The 22,426-nt window shown below is 36.6% G+C and overlaps 1 protein-coding gene across 3 annotated transcripts in view; it reads left to right on the top strand.

Moving 5' to 3' along the window:
• The first annotated feature begins 941 nt into the window (after window positions 1–941).
• Window positions 942–22,426, top strand: part of TBC1D32 (TBC1 domain family member 32) — a 226,795-nt gene continuing 205,310 nt past the window's right edge. For 2 of the 3 annotated variants that reach the window (XM_015137509.3, XM_015137505.3), the window contains exons 1-4: window positions 942–1,071; window positions 1,252–1,407; window positions 13,479–13,640; window positions 17,589–17,766. In XM_015137509.3, coding sequence (XP_014992995.3) covers window positions 1,253–1,407; window positions 13,479–13,640; window positions 17,589–17,766 — 495 coding nt within the window. In that variant the 5' untranslated portion in view covers window positions 942–1,071; window position 1,252. Of the gene's footprint in view, window positions 1,072–1,194; window positions 1,470–13,478; window positions 13,641–17,588; window positions 17,767–22,426 lie in introns of those variants that run through there. The other variant, XM_015137510.3, reaches the window with a different exon arrangement.

The following is a 22,426-nucleotide window of genomic DNA, read 5'->3' as shown; positions in this document are numbered from 1 at the left end:
ATACCGTAAACATCAAAGAGTACATTAATCCTGGCTAATATGTGATGTGTACCTGATACTAGGGGAGTAAACTATAAGGCTGGATAAAGGAGAATTCATTGACATTGAACCACTCATCAGTGGGACAGCTCCTTATAGCCTGGACATAACCATGGTCTGGGAATTGATCTAGACTGGAAACTGGATGAGGTACCATGAATATCCACTGCAGCCTCCTGCAGAACGATCTTTATATATGATACCATCACATGGTGTCTCTCTGGAATCCCATTACATCCTACTACTTGCATGAAAATCTCGAATCCCTTAACGTGCCAACAGATTAGACCCTTCCAGATGTGACCAATTTACTTCTTTAGCTTCCTCACCTCCTCTTTCTAACCCTATTACCTCAAGTGCCAGTATATCCTACACTCTGAGGTCCCTATTCTTTGCATGTCCAGTTTGCTCTTTGCTTCTTTCCTCAACTCCTCTATCAGGTTGAAACTAATTCTGGGTCTCCACAGCACCGACTTGGCACATTTTTTTAAATTTTCTAGCATGACATTTAATTGCACTGTATTGTAATCGTTATTTTTCTCTGTTATTCAATGAGGGAATCTGCTTCATAGCTCCTAGCAAGGTGCTTGGTAAGGAAAGTGTTTGGTGAGGCGTAGGAGCTCAGTAGTTGTTAGCCGTTAGAGGAAAATACCACTGCAACTTTTCAATACCATTTACTCTTCAACTGAGCCTTGCCAGGCTACTTTCAGTTTCACTTCTACTATCTTTCTTTTATTGATCACTTTCTCTTCGTACTCTCTTCTCTCCCACCTACAACGCAGCGGCGAGAGAGAGCGGCTCACTCGAACATTTTCTGGGCGCCCCCAGGTCACCTGGTGCCACTCCCTCTCACCAAGGAAGCCACATCAGCGAGCTGACGTCACGCGCACCGCTGACGTTCCGTCGTCGGTTCCTCCCATCAGATCATTCCTGATGTCTCTTTTGTTAGCCGGGAAAGTCTGAGGTCTGGTACTGAAGGCTAGCAACTACGAGTACCAGAGACGAGACCTCGCGGATCCCTGCTTCCCCAAAGTAAGGTGACTTGTTTTCCGAAATGACGCGCTGGCAGCTGAGGGCCCACCCCCAGGCGCTAGCGGCGGTCTCCCTGGGAACGACGCCGCACGTAGCCGGGGCTGGGTAGGGGTGCGCGTGCGCAGTGCGCGGCTTTTGCTCGGACCTGGAGTAATGAGAGTGGGCGTTTGATTCCAACAGGATGGCCAGTTTCTCCAGCGAGGACCAGGCAATGTTGCAGGCGATGCTGAGGCAGTTGTTCCAGAGCGTGAAGGAGAAAATCACGGGTGCCCCTTCCCTGGAGTGTGCCGAAGAGATTCTTTTACATCTGGAGGAAACTGATGAAAATTTTCACAAGTAAAATTGCTTTTGATATCTTAAGCCTACAAACCATTGATCCAGAGAAGGTCCAGAGAAAGGTCAACAATGTTAATTTTTATTTATTGTTTTTAAAATCGTGCCCAACTTGGAGGGTTACTTTTTCTCTTATTTGCCAAAACGTCGAATTTATTTAACATTTATTCTTATTTCCTAAAGCTTCTTCCTCCTCTCTCTGTCTATATTTTTTGAGGGGGAATCTCTCTCTGTCGCCCAGGCTGGAGTGCCTCCCGAGTAGCTGGGACTGCAGGTGCCCGCCACCGCGCCTGGCTAGTTTTCGTATTTTTGGTAGAGACGGGGTTTCACCACGTGGGCCAGGCTGGTCTCGAACTCCCGATCTCAAGTGATCCGCCCGTCTCGGCCTCCCAAAGTGCTGGGACTACAGGCCTGAGTCAGCGCGCACGGCCGCCGCCTCTGCCACAACCACTATATCCTAATAATCCATTACCCCGTGCCTCACCCGGGCAGCGCAGTAATATTAATATAAATTATTCATCCTCTTTGAAAGAATACTTCCACGATTTCAGGGGATTCCTGTCACTCTACAGTACTTAAAAGCAATGAGTTCCAACAATCTTTGTTCCTTTGCTGATATTTTCAGTGGCCACACGAATTATTCACTCTGAGCACTGCAAAGGGAATACCGAAGTGAAATCATTAGTTTCCTCTGGAATAGTTTAAGTTTCTCTAGAGGGGTAAGCCACATAACTAAATGTCTGTGATACATGTCAGAAATATAAGAGACAGAGAAGCGGGGACAGAGTGCTCTGCGTGTGGGAGCAGTAAGGAAAAGAGGTTTAATGAGAGAGGTGCCATTTGAGGTAGATCTTGATCTTTAGAGACTTATGTTTTTCTTTTGGTTCATATAATTTCAGTTAAGCCTCTGAATTTACAAGTCTGCCTCCAGGTGCCTCCATTCATTATTATTACTAGTGTTTTTAACTCAGTGTTTGCATTTCATTTGGATCTGACAGAGATGACATTGGAAATTTTTCTAGTTATACTACCGTTACTGACTCTTGGTTACCCTTGGGTACCCTGAAGTTCTACTCATCTGGAACTCCTGTCAATATCATATATGTGCATCAGGGCATTTTTGAGTTCTTTAAAATTCTATGTACAAGTTTGTGTTTACTTGCAGTTTTATAGGGGGAGTATTTGCAGTTTTCACTACTTTCTCAATTTGAGTTTTAAAAAATGTGAAAGGAATCTTCATTAATATGGAGTTTCTAATTTCTTTAGTATTTCCGATTATACATACGGTTTCTTTTTCTTTTGTATTTCCATGATTTTCTTGTTTATTTTCTCTTTCAATTCACTACTAATACCTGTTATTAGATGATAACGTTGTTTATTTTGGAGCTACCAGAGACTAGCTTTTTTTGGTTAGCTACAGATTTGTTAAACAGTGGAGTACAGAAAAATTAGAACTTTTTCAAATATAGGTTGGGTGATGAATGTTTTGTAAGCTCATATAATGATAATTTACCTCAACACATCCACATAAAGCATTATGTTTGGGATTTCATTTCTGGTTTTTATTTTACATGGAGTTGTTTAAATTATCTGTAAATTACTGAGTAGGTTTTTGCTAGGATCATATTCTGGGAATTTGGCCATTTCATCTAGATTTTCAAACTTATTTATAAAAAGGTTTTCATGAATATCCTGTTATCTTTTTAGTATTTCCAGTATCTGTAGTCATGTTCCCTTTTGTTTTTATTTGTGTCTTCCCACTTTTGCTCTTCATCTGTTATGCTAGAAGTTTATTTTCTTAGCCTTTTCAATGGACCACCTTTTGACTTTTTCTCCTCCTTTCTGTTATATAGACACATATTTTTTGTTTTATTAATTTCTGCTCTTTATTTTTTCTATGTGGAAACCTTTAACCTTCTGGTACTGAATACTAGCTCATTAATATGCAGCTCTTTTTTCTTTTTTAATAGAAGCATTTAAAGCTACACTTTTGCCCATAATTATTGCTTTATCTATCTGTATCAATTTAAAAATTTTTTCAAGTTAAAATTGGGTCATTGTAGTTCCTCTCAGAAGTCTAATGACTCTAGTAATACTGTATTACTCTTCAACAGCTCATTAGGTAGGTTAAATAAATGCTTTTTAAATGACATGCACAGTTAATAGTTACTATTTACTAAAGAGATTTACTTGTGGCCTCCTAAAAAACAGTCCAGAGGGGCTCGAATTATAGCTAGTTTATAGTCTTAAAGGTAAGACTTGACTTAGAATCCTAAAAGTCATTTTTAATCTTAATAATAGGGTAAAATGTATAATGTCTTAGTTGCACTAGCCTGAGATCTGTGTCTTAGGAGGAGGGAATTCTTTTATGTGAGAAAGGAAAAGAGGAGCTGCTTAACTTTGGTGTCTCCATAGAATTTTCCAATCTCAGAGTTGGAAGGGATCTTAAAGGTCAGTTATTTCAGGTGCTCATATTTCCATTTCTCTTTCTTTCAGTGACCTAACTCTCCTTCAGCACTAATGTTCTAGAGTCACTTAGTTGTGTCTTCCTTTCCAAAGTGTTTATTTCAGAATTTTTCATTTTTCCACATCCACTATTAGAACATTGATTCCCTAAATCCAAGTGATGTTGGCCTGTAATTAGCAAGAAAAATAATCTAATTAAAAGACTTATAGGGGAGGCTGGACATGGTGGCTCACGCCTGTAATCCCAGCACTTTGAGAGGCCAAGGCAGGTGAATCACTTGAGGTCAGGAGTTCAAGACCAGCCTGGCCAACATGGTGAAACCCTTTCTCTACTGAAAATACTAAAAAAAAAAAAAAAAAAAAAAATTAGCCGGGCGTGGTGGTGGGCGCTGGTAATCCCAGCTTCTTGGGAGACTGAAGCAGGAGAATTGCTTGACCCCAGGAGGTGGAGGTTGCAGTGAGCCGAGATCGTGCCACTGCACTCCAACCTGGGCAACAGAGGGAGAGGGACTCCGTTTCAAAAAAAAAAAAAAAAAAAAAAAAAAAAAAGACTTATGGGAAATTGTTGCTGGGCTGTTAACATTTTTGTAAGAAGTTGGTTTTTAAGACAGTTGATGTAATTTCAGGTGGTATAATAAAGTGAGGGAAAATGTCATTTGGGGAGAAACTACAGCGTAGGCAGTACAGCCATATCTAGGCATGTGTTTTATGGGACAGCTAAAATACTATCTCTGCTTTTCACAGGAACTTCTTTTTTTCTACAGTAAACTGTATACCCTCTAAAAGATCTAAGCTCTCCCACTTTTCTCTAAGAATGGCAGCAAGGATTTGAGGCCTGGTGGGAGGGGAGAGAGAGAAGAGTATGTTGTTTTCATTATGTGTGTATGTGTTGTGTAAATTTTTACATGCAGACTGGCTCCCTATAAAGCAGCATTGCTTTTTCAACCTTTGCTGCACTGGAACCATCTGGGGGCTATTTAGAAAAATACTGATGCTTAGTCCCTACCATAGATGAATCAAAATTTCCTGGGGGTTTTGGCAGAGGGAAGTGGTAGAGGCTGGGCCCTGGTGGTTTTAAAACAAAGCTTTCTATGTAAGTCTAATATGCAGTTAGAGTTGAGACCTCAGAATTAGAGTGTAGTTACTGGCATTTCAGTGATAAATAGAGTGTTTTTTTTTTTTTTTTTTACCAATTCTAATGATTTTAACAGTCTCTAATGCAGAGACTCACCTTTATAGCCTTCTCACTTGGTCTGTTTTTGATACAGAGGGACCACAGTAATATTTGTTGAATTGGGTATCATTCTTTGTTTTACAGAAGAATTCACCAGTGACTTTTTAATTAGGGAACTCTAGTATGTTTAAGTGGTAACTTCAAGAAAATATTTCCTCTGGGCTGTGCTCAGTGGCTTACGCCTGTAATCCCTGCACTTTGAGAAGTCGAGGTGGGCAGATCACTTAACACCAGGAGTTCAAGACCGGCTTGGGCAACATGGCAAAACCCTGTCTCTACAAAAAATACGAAAATTAGTTGGGTGCAGTGGCATGTGCCTGTAGTCCCAGCCACTCAGAAGGCTGAGGTGGGAGGATCCCTTGTGCCCAGAATGTCAAGGCTGCTGTGAGCCTAGGTAACAGAGCGAGACCCTGTCACAAAATAAAACAAAATAAATAAAATAAAGTAAGAAAGTATTCATTCTGTAAGGAGATTTACCTGTATGGAGAAAATTACCAAGAATTATGTGTGCTTCTATAATTAATGAATGCATTCCTTGTAACTGTTTATTATGAGCTAAAAGCTTATTTTTGACCTAAAAAGTTGTAGGAGATGTAAAATACTCGTTCTTTCTATTATATGGTCTTATATACACTAGTGTGATTAAGTATGATTATATATGCTAATGTGATATAAGATTGTCATATAATAAATTCTATGATTCTGAAATATAGCCTATTTTAAGAATTCCTCATGTCAACATTACAATTCATAACCACTAATAAAATACTTTTAAAAAATTAATGATAATTTTTTCCATATGTGATTGAATATTTCTTGCCTTTTTATTTATTTATTTTATTTATTTTTTTGAGACGAAGTCTCACTCTTGACCCCAGGCTGGAGTGCAATGGCAAGATCTCAGCTCACTGCAACCTCCGCCTCTTGGGTTCAAGTGATTCTCTTGCCTCAGCCTCCCAAGTAGCTGGGATTACAGGCGTTTGCCACCACGCCCGGCTACTTTTTGTATTTTTAGTAGAGACGGGGTTTCACCATGTTGGCCAGGCTGGTCTTGAACTCCTGACCTCAGGTGATCCGCCCACCTCGGCCTCCCAAAGTGCTGGGATTACAGGCATGAACCACTGCTCCCGGCCTCTTGCCTTTTTAAATAGCTAAAAGGATGACTTTTTTGAAACAAACTTGTACCGATTAGATTTCTGAATGTCCTTATGTTGTAAGAGTAACCTCTGTACCTCTCCATATTTTTATATAAACATTATGAACATGTCAGAAGTTTATCACAGAAAAAAATTATTGCATTTTCTTGGGAAATATAGGTAAGAAATCTGGCAAAAAGAGAATGGAAAAAGTGAATGTTCTTTTACTCAACTTGGTAAAGTTTTTCAATGTAAATGTGAAGAATTTCAAATCATTGGTTACTACTGATGAATGATCAGACACATTGCTGTGTATTTTAACTGAACTGCTTCTGAAATGTGGTGAGCTCCACTCCACATGTCTTTCCTTATTAACAAACAGTTGTCTTCTTAGGTTTTAATGTCCCTCTTTGAAAACTATTTTGTAAAAAGTATTTTGCATTCATTTGGTAATAGTGTCATTGGTACCAAGTTTTTATTTTTTTCTCATTAAATTACTTCAAAGTAACAAGGTTAGTCAAATGTATGCATAGTATATTTGGTGAGAAAAATGTCAAAGTATATGAAAACACTATTATATAAAAAACATTTTAATATTCAGATTATCATCACCATTAAGTAGTGGGCAATTGAAACTTAGGTCAAGTGTTTTGCGTAAGGTTGCAAAATTGGTCAGTGTAAACTTCAGAATTTAAACCTGAAGCAAACCTGCTTCATAGATTATTAAAAGATGTATAAGAATTATAAACTTGTTTATTCATTGTACAGACTATATCTTTTAAAAAACTAGAAAAACCAGTTATTAGAAAAATTTTAAATGAATAATGAATACTAATAGACTTTAATTAAAATAGAAATAAGTGGAAGTTGTATTTATTGTAATCCATGTCAGTCAAAGCTATATTTTTCCTATTATTATCTTGATATTTTAAGCACAATTGGAACATGTGAAATCTGAAGATGTTAACAGCTTGCTTAAAGATCTGAAAAGATAGGACCTAAATTGTAGCAGAATTGATTTAAATTAGACCTAGTAAGAATATTTTAAAATAAGTTGTTAAGCATGATACAGATTTTTCAGAGAGCTTTTGTATTTCTTGAATAGAAATTTTAAACATATAGGACATTCACTAGTGGTTAGAATTTTGTAATTCTTGGGGAGAGAGGGTATTGAAAGACCAGATTAGCATCCTGCAGGCCATATTTGGTCTGTGGACATGTTTGCTTTGACTACTTTAAAAAAAAAAAAAAAGAAAAACACCATTTAAAAATTGAGAGATAATGCTTAAAAGTCAGTTTTCTGGCTTTTCTTAAAACGTTAAAAGGTTAACACCAGGCTCATATTTCTTAAAGACAAGTTGCTGCAACTATGTAGAAGCTTTGCGCCTTTAGTTGGGGCATGTCTTCATTTCACCACAACCTCTATCCATTCTCTCTCACACATGGCTTGCTTTCCTTTACCAGACTACCCTCTGTAGCATCTGAGTCTGCACTCCCTGGGATAAGTATAAGGGTCTTTTAAAAGTCTTTTTGAGGCATCCAGGGCTTTTATACAAAATAACTAGAATATATTATATCTCCAAATTATTTTTAAAAAATGATGCAATGGGAACTTTTGATTAAAAAATCAGTAGTACTATCAATCTTTGAGATTAGATATAGATTTCATAAGAGCTGGTACATAGCACCAATACTATCAGCATTACAATGTGGGAAACACAGTACTTAATTTTGTAGACCCGTATTTTTCCCTGCTCCATTGCAATAATAATTTTCTTTTTTTAGATTCAGGGGATTCATGCCTAGGTTTGTTACATGGGTATATTGCGTGATGCTGAGGTTTGGGCTTCTATTGATCGTGTTGCCTGAATAGTGAACGTAGTATTTTGATAGGTAGTTTTTTTTAACTCTTGCTCCCTCCCTGTCTCCCATCTTTTGGAGTCCTGGTGTCTGTTTTTCCCATCGTTGCAACAATGTTTTCTATCTTGGGGCACCATTATAGAACAGCAACTTCATTTAGTATTTTATGGGGTACTGCTATGAATTCCGATGGTAAAAGAAATAACATAAAATTAATTGTCGGATTAGAATTTAAAGTCTTGAAGTACTCTTACCTAAAGAGTAGAAGGCCCACTTGAAGAAATGACTCTGTTCATTAATTTGGGATTGGAGGCTCTCAAAGTTTCTCAGTGGTCCCAGAGTCAGTAGAATACCCTTAGCTATGGGCAGCCTGGCAGTCCTTTTGTGATAAAGGGCATTGCCAACCCTGGAGATTTTTTTTTTTCTCCCTAGAAGTTTCTTTTGAAAAGAGCAGTAACCTCTTAAGACAAGATTTAACCTTGGGGTCCTTGGGTTCATTTAATTTAGAACTTGGATGAAAACCTGGAAGCATTTTGAATGAGTCTTCTGGAGATATTACTGTGGTCATAGGTAAAAATTATGTCACTAGAAAAAAGCATGAGGTTATTCAAATTTCCACAGAGTAGATTTAAACATTTTCCAGGATATTTGCTATTTAAAGCTGTTGCTAAATGGTGGAGATTTTTAAAAAAGTGAATTTCATTTTTAAAATGACAAATAATAATTGAATGTATTTATGGAGTACACAGTGATGTTTCCATATAGATCAAGGTAATTAGCATATTCATCATCTCAGACATTTATCATTTCTTTCAATTCAGTATCTTCCTTCTAGGTATTTGAAACTGTATAATGTTTTATTGTTACTATGGTCATCCTACTGAAGAATAGAACACCAGAACTTTTTCCTCCTATCTAGTTGTATCCTTTCCTTCTCTACAGGGATTTTTTTCATGTGCCTTTTATTTTAGAATTGTGTTTTTTTAGCTTTATTGGCTACATTTTGTTAATGCGCTTGTGTTAACTTTCCTTACGGCCTCAATTACAGATATATCCTTTGTGTTGCTTACAGATTGGGCTTTATAACAAATCATACCCAAGAGTTATACTTCTCATTGTGATTTTGATTTACATTTCTCTAATGACCAGTGATGATGAGCTTTTTTTCATATGTTTCTTGGCTGCGTAAATGTCTTCTTTTGAGAAGTGTCTGTTCATATGCTTCATCCACTTTTTGATGGGGTGGTTTGTTTTTTTCTTGTAAATTTGTTTAAGTTCTTTGTAGATTCTGGATATTAGCCCTTAGTCAGATGAATAGATTGCAAAAATTTTCTTCCATTCTGTAGGTTGCCTGTTCACTCTGGTGATAGTTTCTTTTGCTGTGCAGAAGCTCTTTAGTTTAATTAGATCCTGTTTGTCAATTTTGACTTTTGTTGCCATTGCTTTTGGTGTTTTAGTCATGGAGTCTTTGCCCATGCCTATGTCCTGAATGGTATTGCCTAGGTTTTCTTCTAGGGTTTTTATGGTTTTAGGTCTTATGTTTAAGTCTTTATTTCTTCTTGAGTTAATTTTTGTATAAGGTGTAAGGAAGGGATCCAGTTTCAGCTTTCTGCATGTGGCTAGCCAGTTTTCCTAACACCATTTACTAAATAGGGAATCCTTTCCCCATTGCTTGTTTTTGTCAGGTTTGTCAAAGATCAGATGGTTGTACATGTGTGGCATTATTTCTGAGGCCTCTGTTCTGTTCCATTGGTCTATATATCTGTTTTGGTACCAGCACTATGCTGTTTTGGTTAGCCTTGTGGTATAGTTTGAAGTCAGGTAGCATGATGCCTCCAGCTTTGTTCTTTTTGGAAAGCAGTGATACTTTTATGCAACTGAAATATCAGATGTTCTGATTCTTGATTCATTGGGTTCCTGGTTGTGGACGCATGGTTGTGGTGGAGAACAAAGAGCTTTTTTCTTTGAGACAGAGTCTTGCTCTGTCACCCAGGCTGGAGTGCAATGGCATAATCTTGGCTCACTGCGACCTCCACCTCCTGGGCTCAAGCGATTCTCCTGCTTCAGCCTCCCAAGTAGCTGGGATTATAGGCACATGCCACCATGCCCAGCTAATTTTTTTGTATTTTTAGTAGAGACGGGGTTTCACCATGTTGCCCAGGCTGCTCTTGAACACCTGACCTCAGGTGATCCACCTGCCTTGGCCTCCCAAAGTACTGGGATTGCAGGTGTGAGCCACTGCACCTGACCCAAAGAGCTTTTTTTTTGACTTACCTCATCATGCACATCTGCATGGCTCTGTCTCAGAGCCAGCTGTGTGTAGAAGCAGTATGGGCATTGTCAGATATTACAAAATTGAGGACATGTTTAAAGGATTCTCTTGAAACCTTAATTTTTGAATTTTTTTTTATTACCGGTGTGATTTCACTGTTTTGTATGGAATGTGCAAAGATTTGGTTTGTAATTAGACATACACAAATTAAATAATGAGTAAATATTTAGTATAGATAGGAAGTTTCCATGTATATGGGAAGATCTTCCGATAATGTAAGTCAATGATGAATTACCAAAAGAAGCGCAGACTATTTAGATGATGATTAGAGGCTGTTTTCTATGATATATGATTCAGTAAGCTTTGGGTTTTGTTTTTCTTGGATTGCATTTCTGAAAATTAATATTTGCTATTTCAATCTAATGTTATAAGACATTGGATTTACAAAATAGCTTCATCTTCCTCTTCTGCTATTCTTAATACTTATTCCCTTAACGCATAGGATTTACTATCTAAATATCGAATATAAATATTGAACATTTTAAAGGAAATTCAATCAATAATTAAAATATTTAAGTAAATTATACTTTTAAATTTAATATGCTAGTTATAATTTTGGGAGAATAAAATTTAATTTTTCTTGCAAAATGAAATTGAAATAATATACAAATTGGTAAAGATATTACATTTATTTATTTCCCTTTTCACTCAATTTGCAACTACAAAATATCTTATAACACTTCTGATATTTTTACATCGTTGGGACTCTGGGATTATGGGATTCACATGGGCTTTGGAGTAAAGTGAATTAATTAGTAGCTTATGAATTTAACAAGGTTTTTTCATGTTTTGAATATGTGTCTTCATCTGTTTACCTATCATATGGTAAATAAAATAATATTAATGAAGTGCTTAGCACAGAGTTTAGCATGGTAGTCACTTACAAGTTAGTTTATCATCTTTTTTTTTTTGAGATGGAGTCTCACTCTGTCACCAAGCTGGCGTGCAGTGGTGCAATCTTGGCTCACTGCAACCTCTGCCCCCTGGGTTCGAGTGATTCTCCTGCCTCAGCCTCCTGAGTAACTGGAACTACAGGCACGTGCCACCACGCCCAGCTATTTTTGTATTTTTAGTAGAGATGGGATTTCACCATTTGGCCAGGATGATTTCGATCCCCTGACCTCATGATCTGCCCACCTTGGCCTCCCAAAATGCTAGGATCGTAGGCATGAGTCACTGTGCCTGGCCAGTTTATCACTTTCTCATATGAAGATCAACATAGTTGGAGGTTTGTTGGGAATTTTGAATGTAGCCTCGTTTAAGTAGAGATACTCTTATAAAGAGATTTGATTGATTAGGTATTTAAAGTCCAGGCCAAGGAAGCAGTATTTGACCATGAAAGATAATAGGCAGCCAATTGTTTTAAATTCAGCAAATATTTATTGAGGCATTATGTGCGTCCGTGACATGGTATGAGGTATTGGTATGAGTAAAATGGCTCTAGCTCTGACTGAAATAGTAAAATAAGTTCTTTTGGAAGGCTAATATGACTACAGTGTTTGGGATGAATATGAGAGGGAAGAAAATATGAGAGAAGAGAGAGGGAAGTGAGAAGTCAAACAAGAAGGCTACTGCAGTAATCTCTGTTTGAAGTGATATGGCTTTGTACTGATTGATAGAGAAAAAAGGGAGGCAGTGATGAAAGCCAGGGATGTACAGGAACACTAACACATGTTGGTGACTGATTGAGTGGATGGGCAAGGGGTGCAGAAGATGCAGACATTAAAGAGTGTTCCATGTTGTCAAGTTTGGGAGTCTTGAAAAATAATGCTGTTAGTGCCAAAAATGTGGTGGGTAGTCGGAAAGAGGAGAGTGCTTTTTGCTGTACACTTCCTTTTTTTTCTTCTTTTCATTCATCTTTTCTTTTTCTTATAGGGGAATTACAGGAAGGATAAGAGGGCATATATGGGGGTAATTATTGTATAATGTCATCAGAAGTTTGTTAATAGACATTAAATGAACAAAGTATTAACAACTAAAACAAATATTTAGAAAAAATAAGCAAATTCAAATTCACAGCCGCTGATGTAGAAAATGAAGAGATAAACCTTTCCCCAATGCTATATTTCAATCTAACAAGTATTTATAAAGTGTCTACTGTGTACAAGATATTGCAGATGATAGACAAGTGGATTTGTTCTGTTGTCAAGTCTATAAACAATGTAGAAATCTGGGTGTAGAGGTGGTCAGGAATGAAGCAGGAGATAAAGCAGGTCATATAACTGCATCCAAGAAAATGTTTTGCATGCTAATAGAGGAGGACAGAGTACTTTTGGGTCTTAGGTGAGAAAGGATATCAGTTGTTGAGAAACGAGGAAAGCTTTTATCAGAAGGTAGCATTTTAGGCTGTAGAAGATAATCTATAGGAGTGGTGGTAAAACACTCTTAAGTGGGTGAAATAATGTTTTCAAAGGTATTGGGAATAAACATCACATGGAGAGTTGGGCATGTGTGAGGTAGTAATGGGACATAGATCTGGTAGGATAAATTGGAATCTATGAGGGCTTTAAATACCAATGGCAAAGTGTGTCTTGAATTTAATAATAGTGATAATCTTAGTAACATAAGAACTGTTTAGGTGGAAGTTACATCAGTTACTACTTTCAAAATGTACACAAAACTCTTCTGATGATGGAAGTTAACTTTTTCCAATTTCTTATTTCATGATTACTATATTCTAGATGATTTTCCTCATCAGCTTGAATAACTGAAAATCCTTAACAACTGCTTTTCATACTCTTCACTGTCACATGTTAAAGATAGGAACATAAAAAAGAAATGTGAAGAGACTTCTAACTGCTAAAGTTTGGGTTGCTTCTGAAATTTGCTTTTTCCTACTGTGGTAATCTTTAAATGATGATTTTTGCCAAGTGTCTCAGAAAAAAGTAGCCAAAAATTTGTAGATTAGCTTGATGATTTGTGATGAATGACCAATTTAATCCTAGTTTAAGGTACAAAATCTTAATATGTTACCTTTCTGTGTTGATTTTTTTTCTGAATATGCTTATGATATTTACCGTATTTAATTTCTAAATATTTGTTTCAGCTATGAATTTGTGAAATACCTCAGACAACATATAGGCAACACTTTGGGTTCTATGATTGAAGAAGAAATGGAAAAATGCACATCTGATCAGAATCAGGGTGAAGAATGCGGCTATGATACAGTTGTACAGCAGGTCACTAAAAGAACTCAAGAATCTAAAGAGTGAGTATGGCCATAATAATATTTTCAAATAACATTTTCTTCAATGAGACTTCTTGACAGCACCTTGATCTCTGTCACTCACAGTGTATTTCTCTCGTAGCAGCCAGAGTGATTCTTTAAAACAGTGAGTCAGATCACGACACCCTTTCACCCAGACTCTCCAAAGGCTTCCCATCTCCTTTTGAGTAAAACCCAGAATTCTTTTTGTAGCCAAGCCCAATGAGGCCTACCATGGGCCTTCTGCTCCCTCTCCTACTCCACTTCTTACCATTTCCCCCCTCATGCTGTGGTCTTGCCTGCTCTTTCACAAAAAACCAAGTAAGTCCTTTCCCGAGTTATTCACACTCACGTTGCTCCTGTTACCTGGAATGCCCTTTTCCCAAATATTTGCATAACTTGCTCCTTCACTTTTTTTGGGGTCTAGGTTAATTGATGTAAACAACAGTTAGGTTCCTACAGCCTATTTCTGGCCAAAGAAACATCACCAAACTTCTAAATAAAGATGAAAACGCTTGTAATATTAAACGCTGAAATAAGTGTGAGCTATACATGCATTTAAGAAAGATTAATAAGGGCAAGATAGTTATTTAACTGGAATAATTATTACACTTCAGAGTTGCTAGTAGCCTATCCTACCTGGCATCTCAGGGTACAAGGTGGGAACCAGCCCTAGGCAGGATGCCATCGTCAATTTTTTTTTGCTCAATATTTTAATGAAAAGATGTTGAATTACATGATGTCATTTGAAAACCTGCTGTGGTTCATATTTCCAGTATCAGAGACATTTGAATATATACCTAAGCTTATATTACTGACTGTATTTTAAAGTATTAAATCTAATTTACTTTTAATTAGTTAAACTTTAAAAAAATTATTTTGCACAAGAGCTCTTCCTCTTTGGGACAACTGATTGTATTATTTAAATTAATATGTTAGTAATTGACAAAGTGACATCATACAGCTATTTTAGTAAATTTAGCAAGTTTGATGCACTAATCTATATCAAGCGTAAGTTATAGAGGCTAAGATTTCTTATTTCTTGATTTGGGGAAAACAAAAAATAGAATCACCTTTATCTTTGGATAATATTATAATTCCTAGTAAGTCTGTTCCTAGCGGTATCATTAAACAATTCTAGAAGGAATACTAAAATACTTTATTAGTCAGCTAATGAAAGTATTTTCATGGTAAGAGCAGAATTGTATATAGTACTGCTAGGAAATTACTTTTTATCTCTATTTAAGCTATTTGATTTTCCTGTGTTTTAGTTCATCCATGTGTTAAAATTAATACAGTAATAATTACCTCATAAAGATTTTAAATGACTCAGTAAATGTTTATTTTCCACTTTATGAACCATGGATGAAAGATTTTACATTGTGCAGCTTTTTTTTGTTTTTTCAGTTTTTTTTTTTTTTTGGTGATTCTTCAGAAATCACTTAGGGCTAATGTGGCAACACTACATCTGTAGACAGCATTACAGTTGTTATAAAGTATTTTTGTAATTAAACATTTCGAGATTTATTTTTTAAACAGATGTTTGCACACAGAATAATTCATTTATAGGATCTATATAATATACAATATTCCTCATATAATGAGTGGAAGTACTGTAGAATTTCATTGTTAATTGATGTGGTTTTTATTCACTATTTCTTAGAGCTTTTTCTTTCTGTAGTCTTTAAAACTTGCAAAGCATGAAAGAATCTACTCAATGGTGTTTATATTCTATTTTATATCTGTTTTTTCTTAGTCTTTTCAAAACTGCAATGGCTGCTATTGAGTTTTAGTTCATTTAACTCTTGATATTGATGATATGACACTATTTTTTAATTTACTTTTTAGAATTATTAGCTACTGCCTGTGGCCATTTTTTTAGTATTTTTTTACAGCATAATTTATGCTGGTCTTTTCTAAAAGGTCTGTTGGAAACATTTATTTTCAAAGCAAAACTTATAGATTTTCTATGGATTTTAAGTACCATTATCCTTATCCTGTATATCATTAAGATTTACTTTTATACTTCTTTATTAAATCACCAGATTATAAGTTTTAAGGAGATAGGGACTTCATGTTGTTCACATGACCTTCCCTAGCTGCAAAGGAGGCTGGGGAGTGTAGTTTAGTCCTGTGCCCAGCTAGAATTCAATCACTGTGGAAGGAGAGAACAGCTTTTGATGGATGTGTATTGATTGCTGCCAGGGCACTGTTTTGTTTCCCTGTTTGTTGCTGCCCACAATCTGTAGAGGCAGAAGCTGGATCTCCGGGCTCAGTTATCCTTAAATATACTTTGCAAATTAGTGTGTGTGTCTCAGACTTCTTTTTGCTCTTTATGTCCCTTTATATCAAACTGGGATATTCCCTGGACTCTTTGTTACCTCTACTGAGTTGTCTTCTGTATGTTTCTCCCCCTAGCGGTTCCTAATTTATTTCCATCTGCTTTCAGTATTTTTGTGTTTTCTCATAATTTCTGGTACTTAAAGAAATATGTTAAATACGCGTATTTCAAAACTTATAGTTCTATATGATATACATATTAAAAATTACATTTAAATATATTAACATAGTTTAAATTATGTAGAAATTATATCTATTTAACAAGAAAAATTTTAAATGTATTTTATACTTTTTATATAGAATCTCAGTCTATGATTTCTATTCAAATTCCCCAGCAGATTTGATTTCTTTTGTGAGAGATAAAGTACCTTTTCTTCTTTTGATTTATAGAATTACAATGACCCATTATCCAGAATTATACAGAAAAGGACATTTCTGTGCATAGTTTCCTAGTGTATTTTCATTATTTTAATGACAATAAATACATGTATATATGTATATATACACACACACTATACATGTATTTATTATCATTTCAGACATATATGTGTATATATGTATATACATACACAGATATTTATTTCTTGCTATAGTCATATGAAATAGGTTAGCTAGATTGTATTTTTAGTCACATTTTATAGTTGAGGAAGTTGAAACTTATTCATGATGACAGAGCTGGCCGGTAAAATAGTCAGGATCCCCATCCAAGTTTTCTAATTTCAAATTTTATAATTTATTCACTATTTTTATTTACATCTTTATGCCTTTTTTGTTTTAAATACAGAAATTTCAGTGGTTCAGGTCACACATGCTTCATTTGTAAAATAAAGAGCTCAACTATATTTATGGTTCTTTCTAGCTCTAAAATTCTATTCGTAGTGCTTTTGAGGATTTCAGTTTCGTATTCATAGGGATGCTTGAGAGTTTGAACTTACAAAGTGGAGAAAATTTGATACCAGTTCTTTTTAAGCTTTTTAGACCAACCAGAAGAGATTTTAAATATTATCCAATTCACACTCTTAATAATTTCAGGAATCTTTTTCCTAACATCCTGAGAGTGGGTTTCCCACCTCTGTTTGAAAGGACACATTGATAGCTTAACTCTTACATAGGTCTTGGGAATATACAAGAGCTCTCAGTTGTGTCTATGGGTGTCTATAAAGTATGGACAAGGGAGAAGAGAAGGAAAGAAAATAGAGGATGGGAGGGGTGGAGAAAGAGATAGGTATAAGACAAGAGGATGAAGGTTATGTGTAAGTTAGCCTGGGTTTTGGTGGTATAATATTAATAGTTGACTTTTTTGCTAGCAATTGGAATCCATGCCATTGAAACCTCTTGCCTTAGGTTCTTTTAATTTTACTACCTTGGTCCACGTAACAGTGAAAAAACCCAGGAAATAACATACTTTTTGAATTCCCTATTAATTTTTATTGCTGTTTTGTGAATTCTGTTCTACCACCTCTTCTTTAGGAAAAATTGAGTTTGATTTTTCTGTTTAGCATTGTGTTCTTAAAGGGACTTCCCTTTTTATAGAAAAAAAGATAATTTAACTAGTTGACTGTTTTAATTTCTGATCGCATTTCTCTTATTAAGACTACCTTGAATTTAAAGGTACAAAGAAATGATGCATTACCTGAAGAACATCATGATAGCTGTGGTTGAGTCTATGATTAACAAGTTTGAAGAAGATGAGACACGAAATCAAGAGAGGCAGAAAAAAATCCAAAAGGAGAAAAGCCGTAGTTACTGCACAGACAATTGCTCTGATAGTGATTCGTCATTCAATCAGGTGTGTTGTTTTGTTTTGCATTTATGTCTTGAAATGGTGTTTAATAATAGCTTCAATAAATTATTTCTTAGCCATATTTTTCCTGCTTTCTTAAGATTCAGAAGAAAAATAAACAATAAAATTAAATAACCTAATATTAAATATTTAGTCCACGAAATAACATCTTATAGAATTATGTGCAGTGAGTAGCTACATTATATCTGAGACAATTCTTGGTGAGATGAGGAAATTAATGTATGTTGGAATTAAAAAAATAGCGTGTTGAACAAAATCTACTTAAGCTCTAGTTAAAACATCTTATTCCCAGTTAATCTGCATTAAAATTTAACTAAATTAGAGATTACGTGTCACAATAAAACATTTCCTTTATACATTCTCTGGAGGTGAAGGTTGTGAATTGTTAGTTTTAAAACATTAAGCTTTTCTTTAATGTCAAGAGGTTTGAGGTCTTACATTTTCTACTAGCAGGTTGTAGGAAGCCTTGTCATTTGGCTGCAGCAAAATTAAGAGAAAGATGGGGCCAGTGGCTGGATTGGCCATAATAGAAGACAAGGAAAACTAGCTGGACTAGAGCCTATGCATGTGCCATGGACTTGTACACAGAGACTACCAGGCCAAAAGAAGCCTGTCTGACCTTAGTGTCGATCTCACCTGGTATTTTTAGTCAAACATTTTTCACCTCATAAGCTATACCACAGGGACATAACTATAAAATAGATCCTAACCATATACCAAGAAGGGATTTGAGGAGTTTGGGTGAAAACATGAATAAATATGTATATTGGTCAAGTTGGGACTGCGTGATTGAAGGAAAAATGGTTTTGGAAATATTGGAAGCATAACTTAAAGGTTATGCTTTGTGCATTGCCACCTGTGCATTGCCACCATTGCATCCTTTAGCAGGAGAGATTATGCTGAGTAGTGAACTTTACAAGTCAAATTGATTTACCTGATGTGATGGAGGAGAAGACAAAGATTGTGAATTTTCTTCATGTTGTAACCCTTAATCATTTCTTGTTGAGGAACTGTGTGGAAAAAGGTGGGGTATAGAGATTTTAGTTTAATACGGTCAGATGACTTGTTTAGTAAGTTTATGGAGCTGCTTCTTCAAATCAAGGACTTTCTGGACTTAAAAGGCACAAAAAACACAATTTTATGACTCTGGGGGCTCACAAGATTATATGCTCTTACTTACTTGCTGAACCACCTGAATACATTGAAATTGAAACATAAGAAAAAAAAATGGAGCATTTGTTCTAACAAGTACAGGTATTCAGATCTAAATAGGACCAATTTCGTAGCTGGCAGTTAAGACCTTGCCAAATCCCAATGCTGAATTATTTCCAGTCATTAAAATGGTAGATTTTTGAAACATGCAAAGCTTTGGTAGAAATGGGGTTATAATTTTTGAAGATGTACTTTTTTTTTTTTTTTTAATCTTGTTTTGTTTCAGTTCTTGAGGAGGAATCATGCTTTAAGTTTCCCTGGATTTCTTTGGGATGTCCACAGGGTATATATAAGTTTTCATGTGTCTACCCTATAAATACGACTTTGTGTTAGAAGGCACTAATTGGGTTGAAAGCGAACTCTGCCCATCAAGAAGGCATGGTATTCCTGGACTTTTAGGAAGAAGCCTAAGAGTGCCAGAACTGTCCTGAAAGCTCTTTCAGTATGTCCAGTTCTAGGAGATATTGGGTATAGTTTTGCTTATGGTGAAATGAGACTCTCTTTCATATAGCTGACCAAAGAGAGGCTGAATATATTCAGAATTGAAAATATCTCTAAAATTATATTAGTCATTCATTCCAATAAATATTGACAGTCTTATTCATGCCTTCAAAATTGTTGTTTCTTGCTGTGGAGTGAAAAAAAAGATCTGAATTTTCCTATGAATAACATTGTAAACAATGCTGATGTTAACTGTTTTGATATTAGTGAAATACTTGTGTTTTGTGAATAGAATGGGCTTTAATTCATTGTTATTACTTAAAAAATTGCAGCCTGATTATATTTGGAGTTTTGACCCATTATTGAAAAACAGGAGACTGTTAGTGTAAGTGTGAGGATATTGAAGAACAAAGGGGAGACAGTAGTTGTTACCATAGTTGCAAGCATTACTATGAAAAGATTTGATATTGTGATTAAACCTGGAACAAGTCTCTGCAAGATAATGCCAGAAAGATAGAAATAATAATACCAGCTCTAATAATAATACCTGCCTTATACTGGTCCCTGTACTTAGCTTTATATTCACTATAGGTATTACTAGTCCATTCTACAGAAAAAAGCGAGGCTTATAATAATAGTTAAATAATTTGCCCAAACTTGAATAGCTAGTGAAGGGGGACTTTGAGTTTAAAACTGGCCTCTCTCCCTGCAAAGTCGGTTCTCTTTATTCTTTTCCCAGCTACCTGGAGACTGCTTGGGTATAAGTTGTGGTTCCACCACTTACTAGCTGTGTGGCCTTGGACAAATTTCTTAACTTCTTTGTGCTGTAGTGTTTCCCATTTGTAAATGGGGATGAAAATACTACTTACCATATAGGGTTGTTGAGAAGATTAACTGAGTTAATGTATGTCTTGTGTTAGAGCAGTGCCTGGCACACAGACACTGCTTTATACAGGTTAGCTTTTATTGGTGACGTCTCTTAAAGGGAATGCTGAAATGGACACAATTCAGAGACACACTCAAATATAAAAATTTCTCAGCTGTGGTCCTATATGATTTCAAACTGATCATCTCTGTGCCATTTCTAACTGCTTGGGAAATTAGAGGATTACCTCTGCTACACATTAAGCTTTCAGAATTCATATCCTTTCCTCTTGCAGTTTTTCTGTCTTTCTCTTCCTCCGTAGTAATTAGTATAGTATAGCACAGGCATTGTGCTGTTTTATAGCGTGCAGCTATTTTATAACCTTCCAAGGGAACTTCACCCCAGGGTGTGTACCTTTACGCAGAAGGTGAGTTTAGGATAATAGTCACCTATTACTCTTGCCTGACACAAACATGTTTAAAGTATTCACTCTTCCTTTGTTTTCCAAGCAACTTCTCTTTGAAACCCATCCTTTGGTACCTGTCGTACGTAGAATAATGGTCCTCTCAAAGATGTCCATGTCCTAATCCCTAGAACTTGTGAACATGTCACATGACATGACAAAAGGGACTTTGCTGATGTGATTAAGTTAAGGACCTTCAGATTGTAGGATGATCCTGAGTTATCCAGGTGGGATCCATCTCATCACAAGGGTCTGTGTAAGAGAAACCCAGGAGGATCAGAGTCAGAGTAGGCGCTGTTAAGACTGACAGAGGTTGTAGTGATGTGATTGATGTTTTTGAAGATGGAAGTAGGCCATAAGCCAAGGCATGAGGGTGGCCTCTAGAAGCTGGAAAAGGCAAAGAAATAGATTCTGTCTTTCCTGGGAACAACTTGAGCTCTATGTTGCTAAGCTTTGGATTCTTCCAGTAAGAATTTTCTTGAGTAGGTTTTTTTCCTTATTGGGTACATGGCCTTTCTCCTGTCATTCAGAGTATGTCCTTTCAATTATCCTAATTTATTTTATGCTATTCAAATCTTAATCAGAATATCTTGAGTTCAGCAACTGTTTTCTGGCCTCTATTAAAATCTTCAAAGCTCTATAATGCTCTTTTTGGTGAAGAATTCTGCCTTTGAGGATTTTATACAACTACTGAGAAATGGCAAGACACCGATCTCTTTTTTGGCAACATCACTCAGAGCAATAGGATTAGCTACATCCCAACCTGTACTTCAGAAGTTCCTCAATGTCTGGCTACCCTCACCTGATAAGGTTTTAATTATTGCCAGGCGCGGTGGCTCACTCCTGTAATCCCAGCACTTTGGGAGGCCGAGGTGTGTAGATCACGAGGTCAACAGATCGAGACCATCCTGGCCAACATGGTGAAACCCCCGTCTCTACTAAAAATACAAAAATCAGCCGGGCGTGGTGGCACACGCACCTGTAGTTCCAGCTACTTGGGAGGCTGAGGCAGGAGAATTGCTTGAACCCGGGAGGCGGAGGTTGCAGTGAGCTGAGATTGCGCGACTGCACTCCAACCTGGGCGACAGAGTGAGACGCCATCTCAAGAAAAAAAAAATAATAAAGGCCAGGCAGGCATTGTGGTTCATCCCTGTAATCCCAGCACCTTTGGAGAACAAGGCAGGAGGATTGCTTGAGACCAGTCTGGGCAACATAGAGACAAGGTCTCTACACACACACACACACACACACACACACACACACACACACCCCTTAGCTTGGCATGGCATTGTGTGCCTGTATTCCCAGTGATGGGGGACTGAGGCAGGAGAATTGCTTTGTTACGGGAAAAGTGGTCTTGACCCAGAACCCAAGAGAGTTCTCAGATTTTGTGCAGGAAGGAATTCAAGGCAAGTTGCAGAGTGCAGTGAGAAGAGATAGTTTATTGAAAGTTTATTGCCAGCATCTGTTGTTTCCTTACTTTTTTTTTTTTTTTGAGACAGAGTCTCATTCAGTTGCCAGGCTGGAGTGCAGTGGCACAATTTTGGCTCACTACAGACGTGTGCCACCATACCCAGGTAATTTTTGTATTTTTAGTAGAGACAGGGTTTTACCATGTTGGCCAGGATGGTCTCAATCTCTTGACTTCATGATTCGCCCACCTT

The sequence above is a fragment of the Macaca mulatta genome, chromosome 4, assembly GCF_049350105.2.
Source record: "Macaca mulatta isolate MMU2019108-1 chromosome 4, T2T-MMU8v2.0, whole genome shotgun sequence".
Taxonomy (NCBI): Eukaryota; Metazoa; Chordata; class Mammalia; order Primates; family Cercopithecidae; genus Macaca; species Macaca mulatta.
This window is presented reverse-complemented; position numbering and strand designations above follow the sequence as displayed.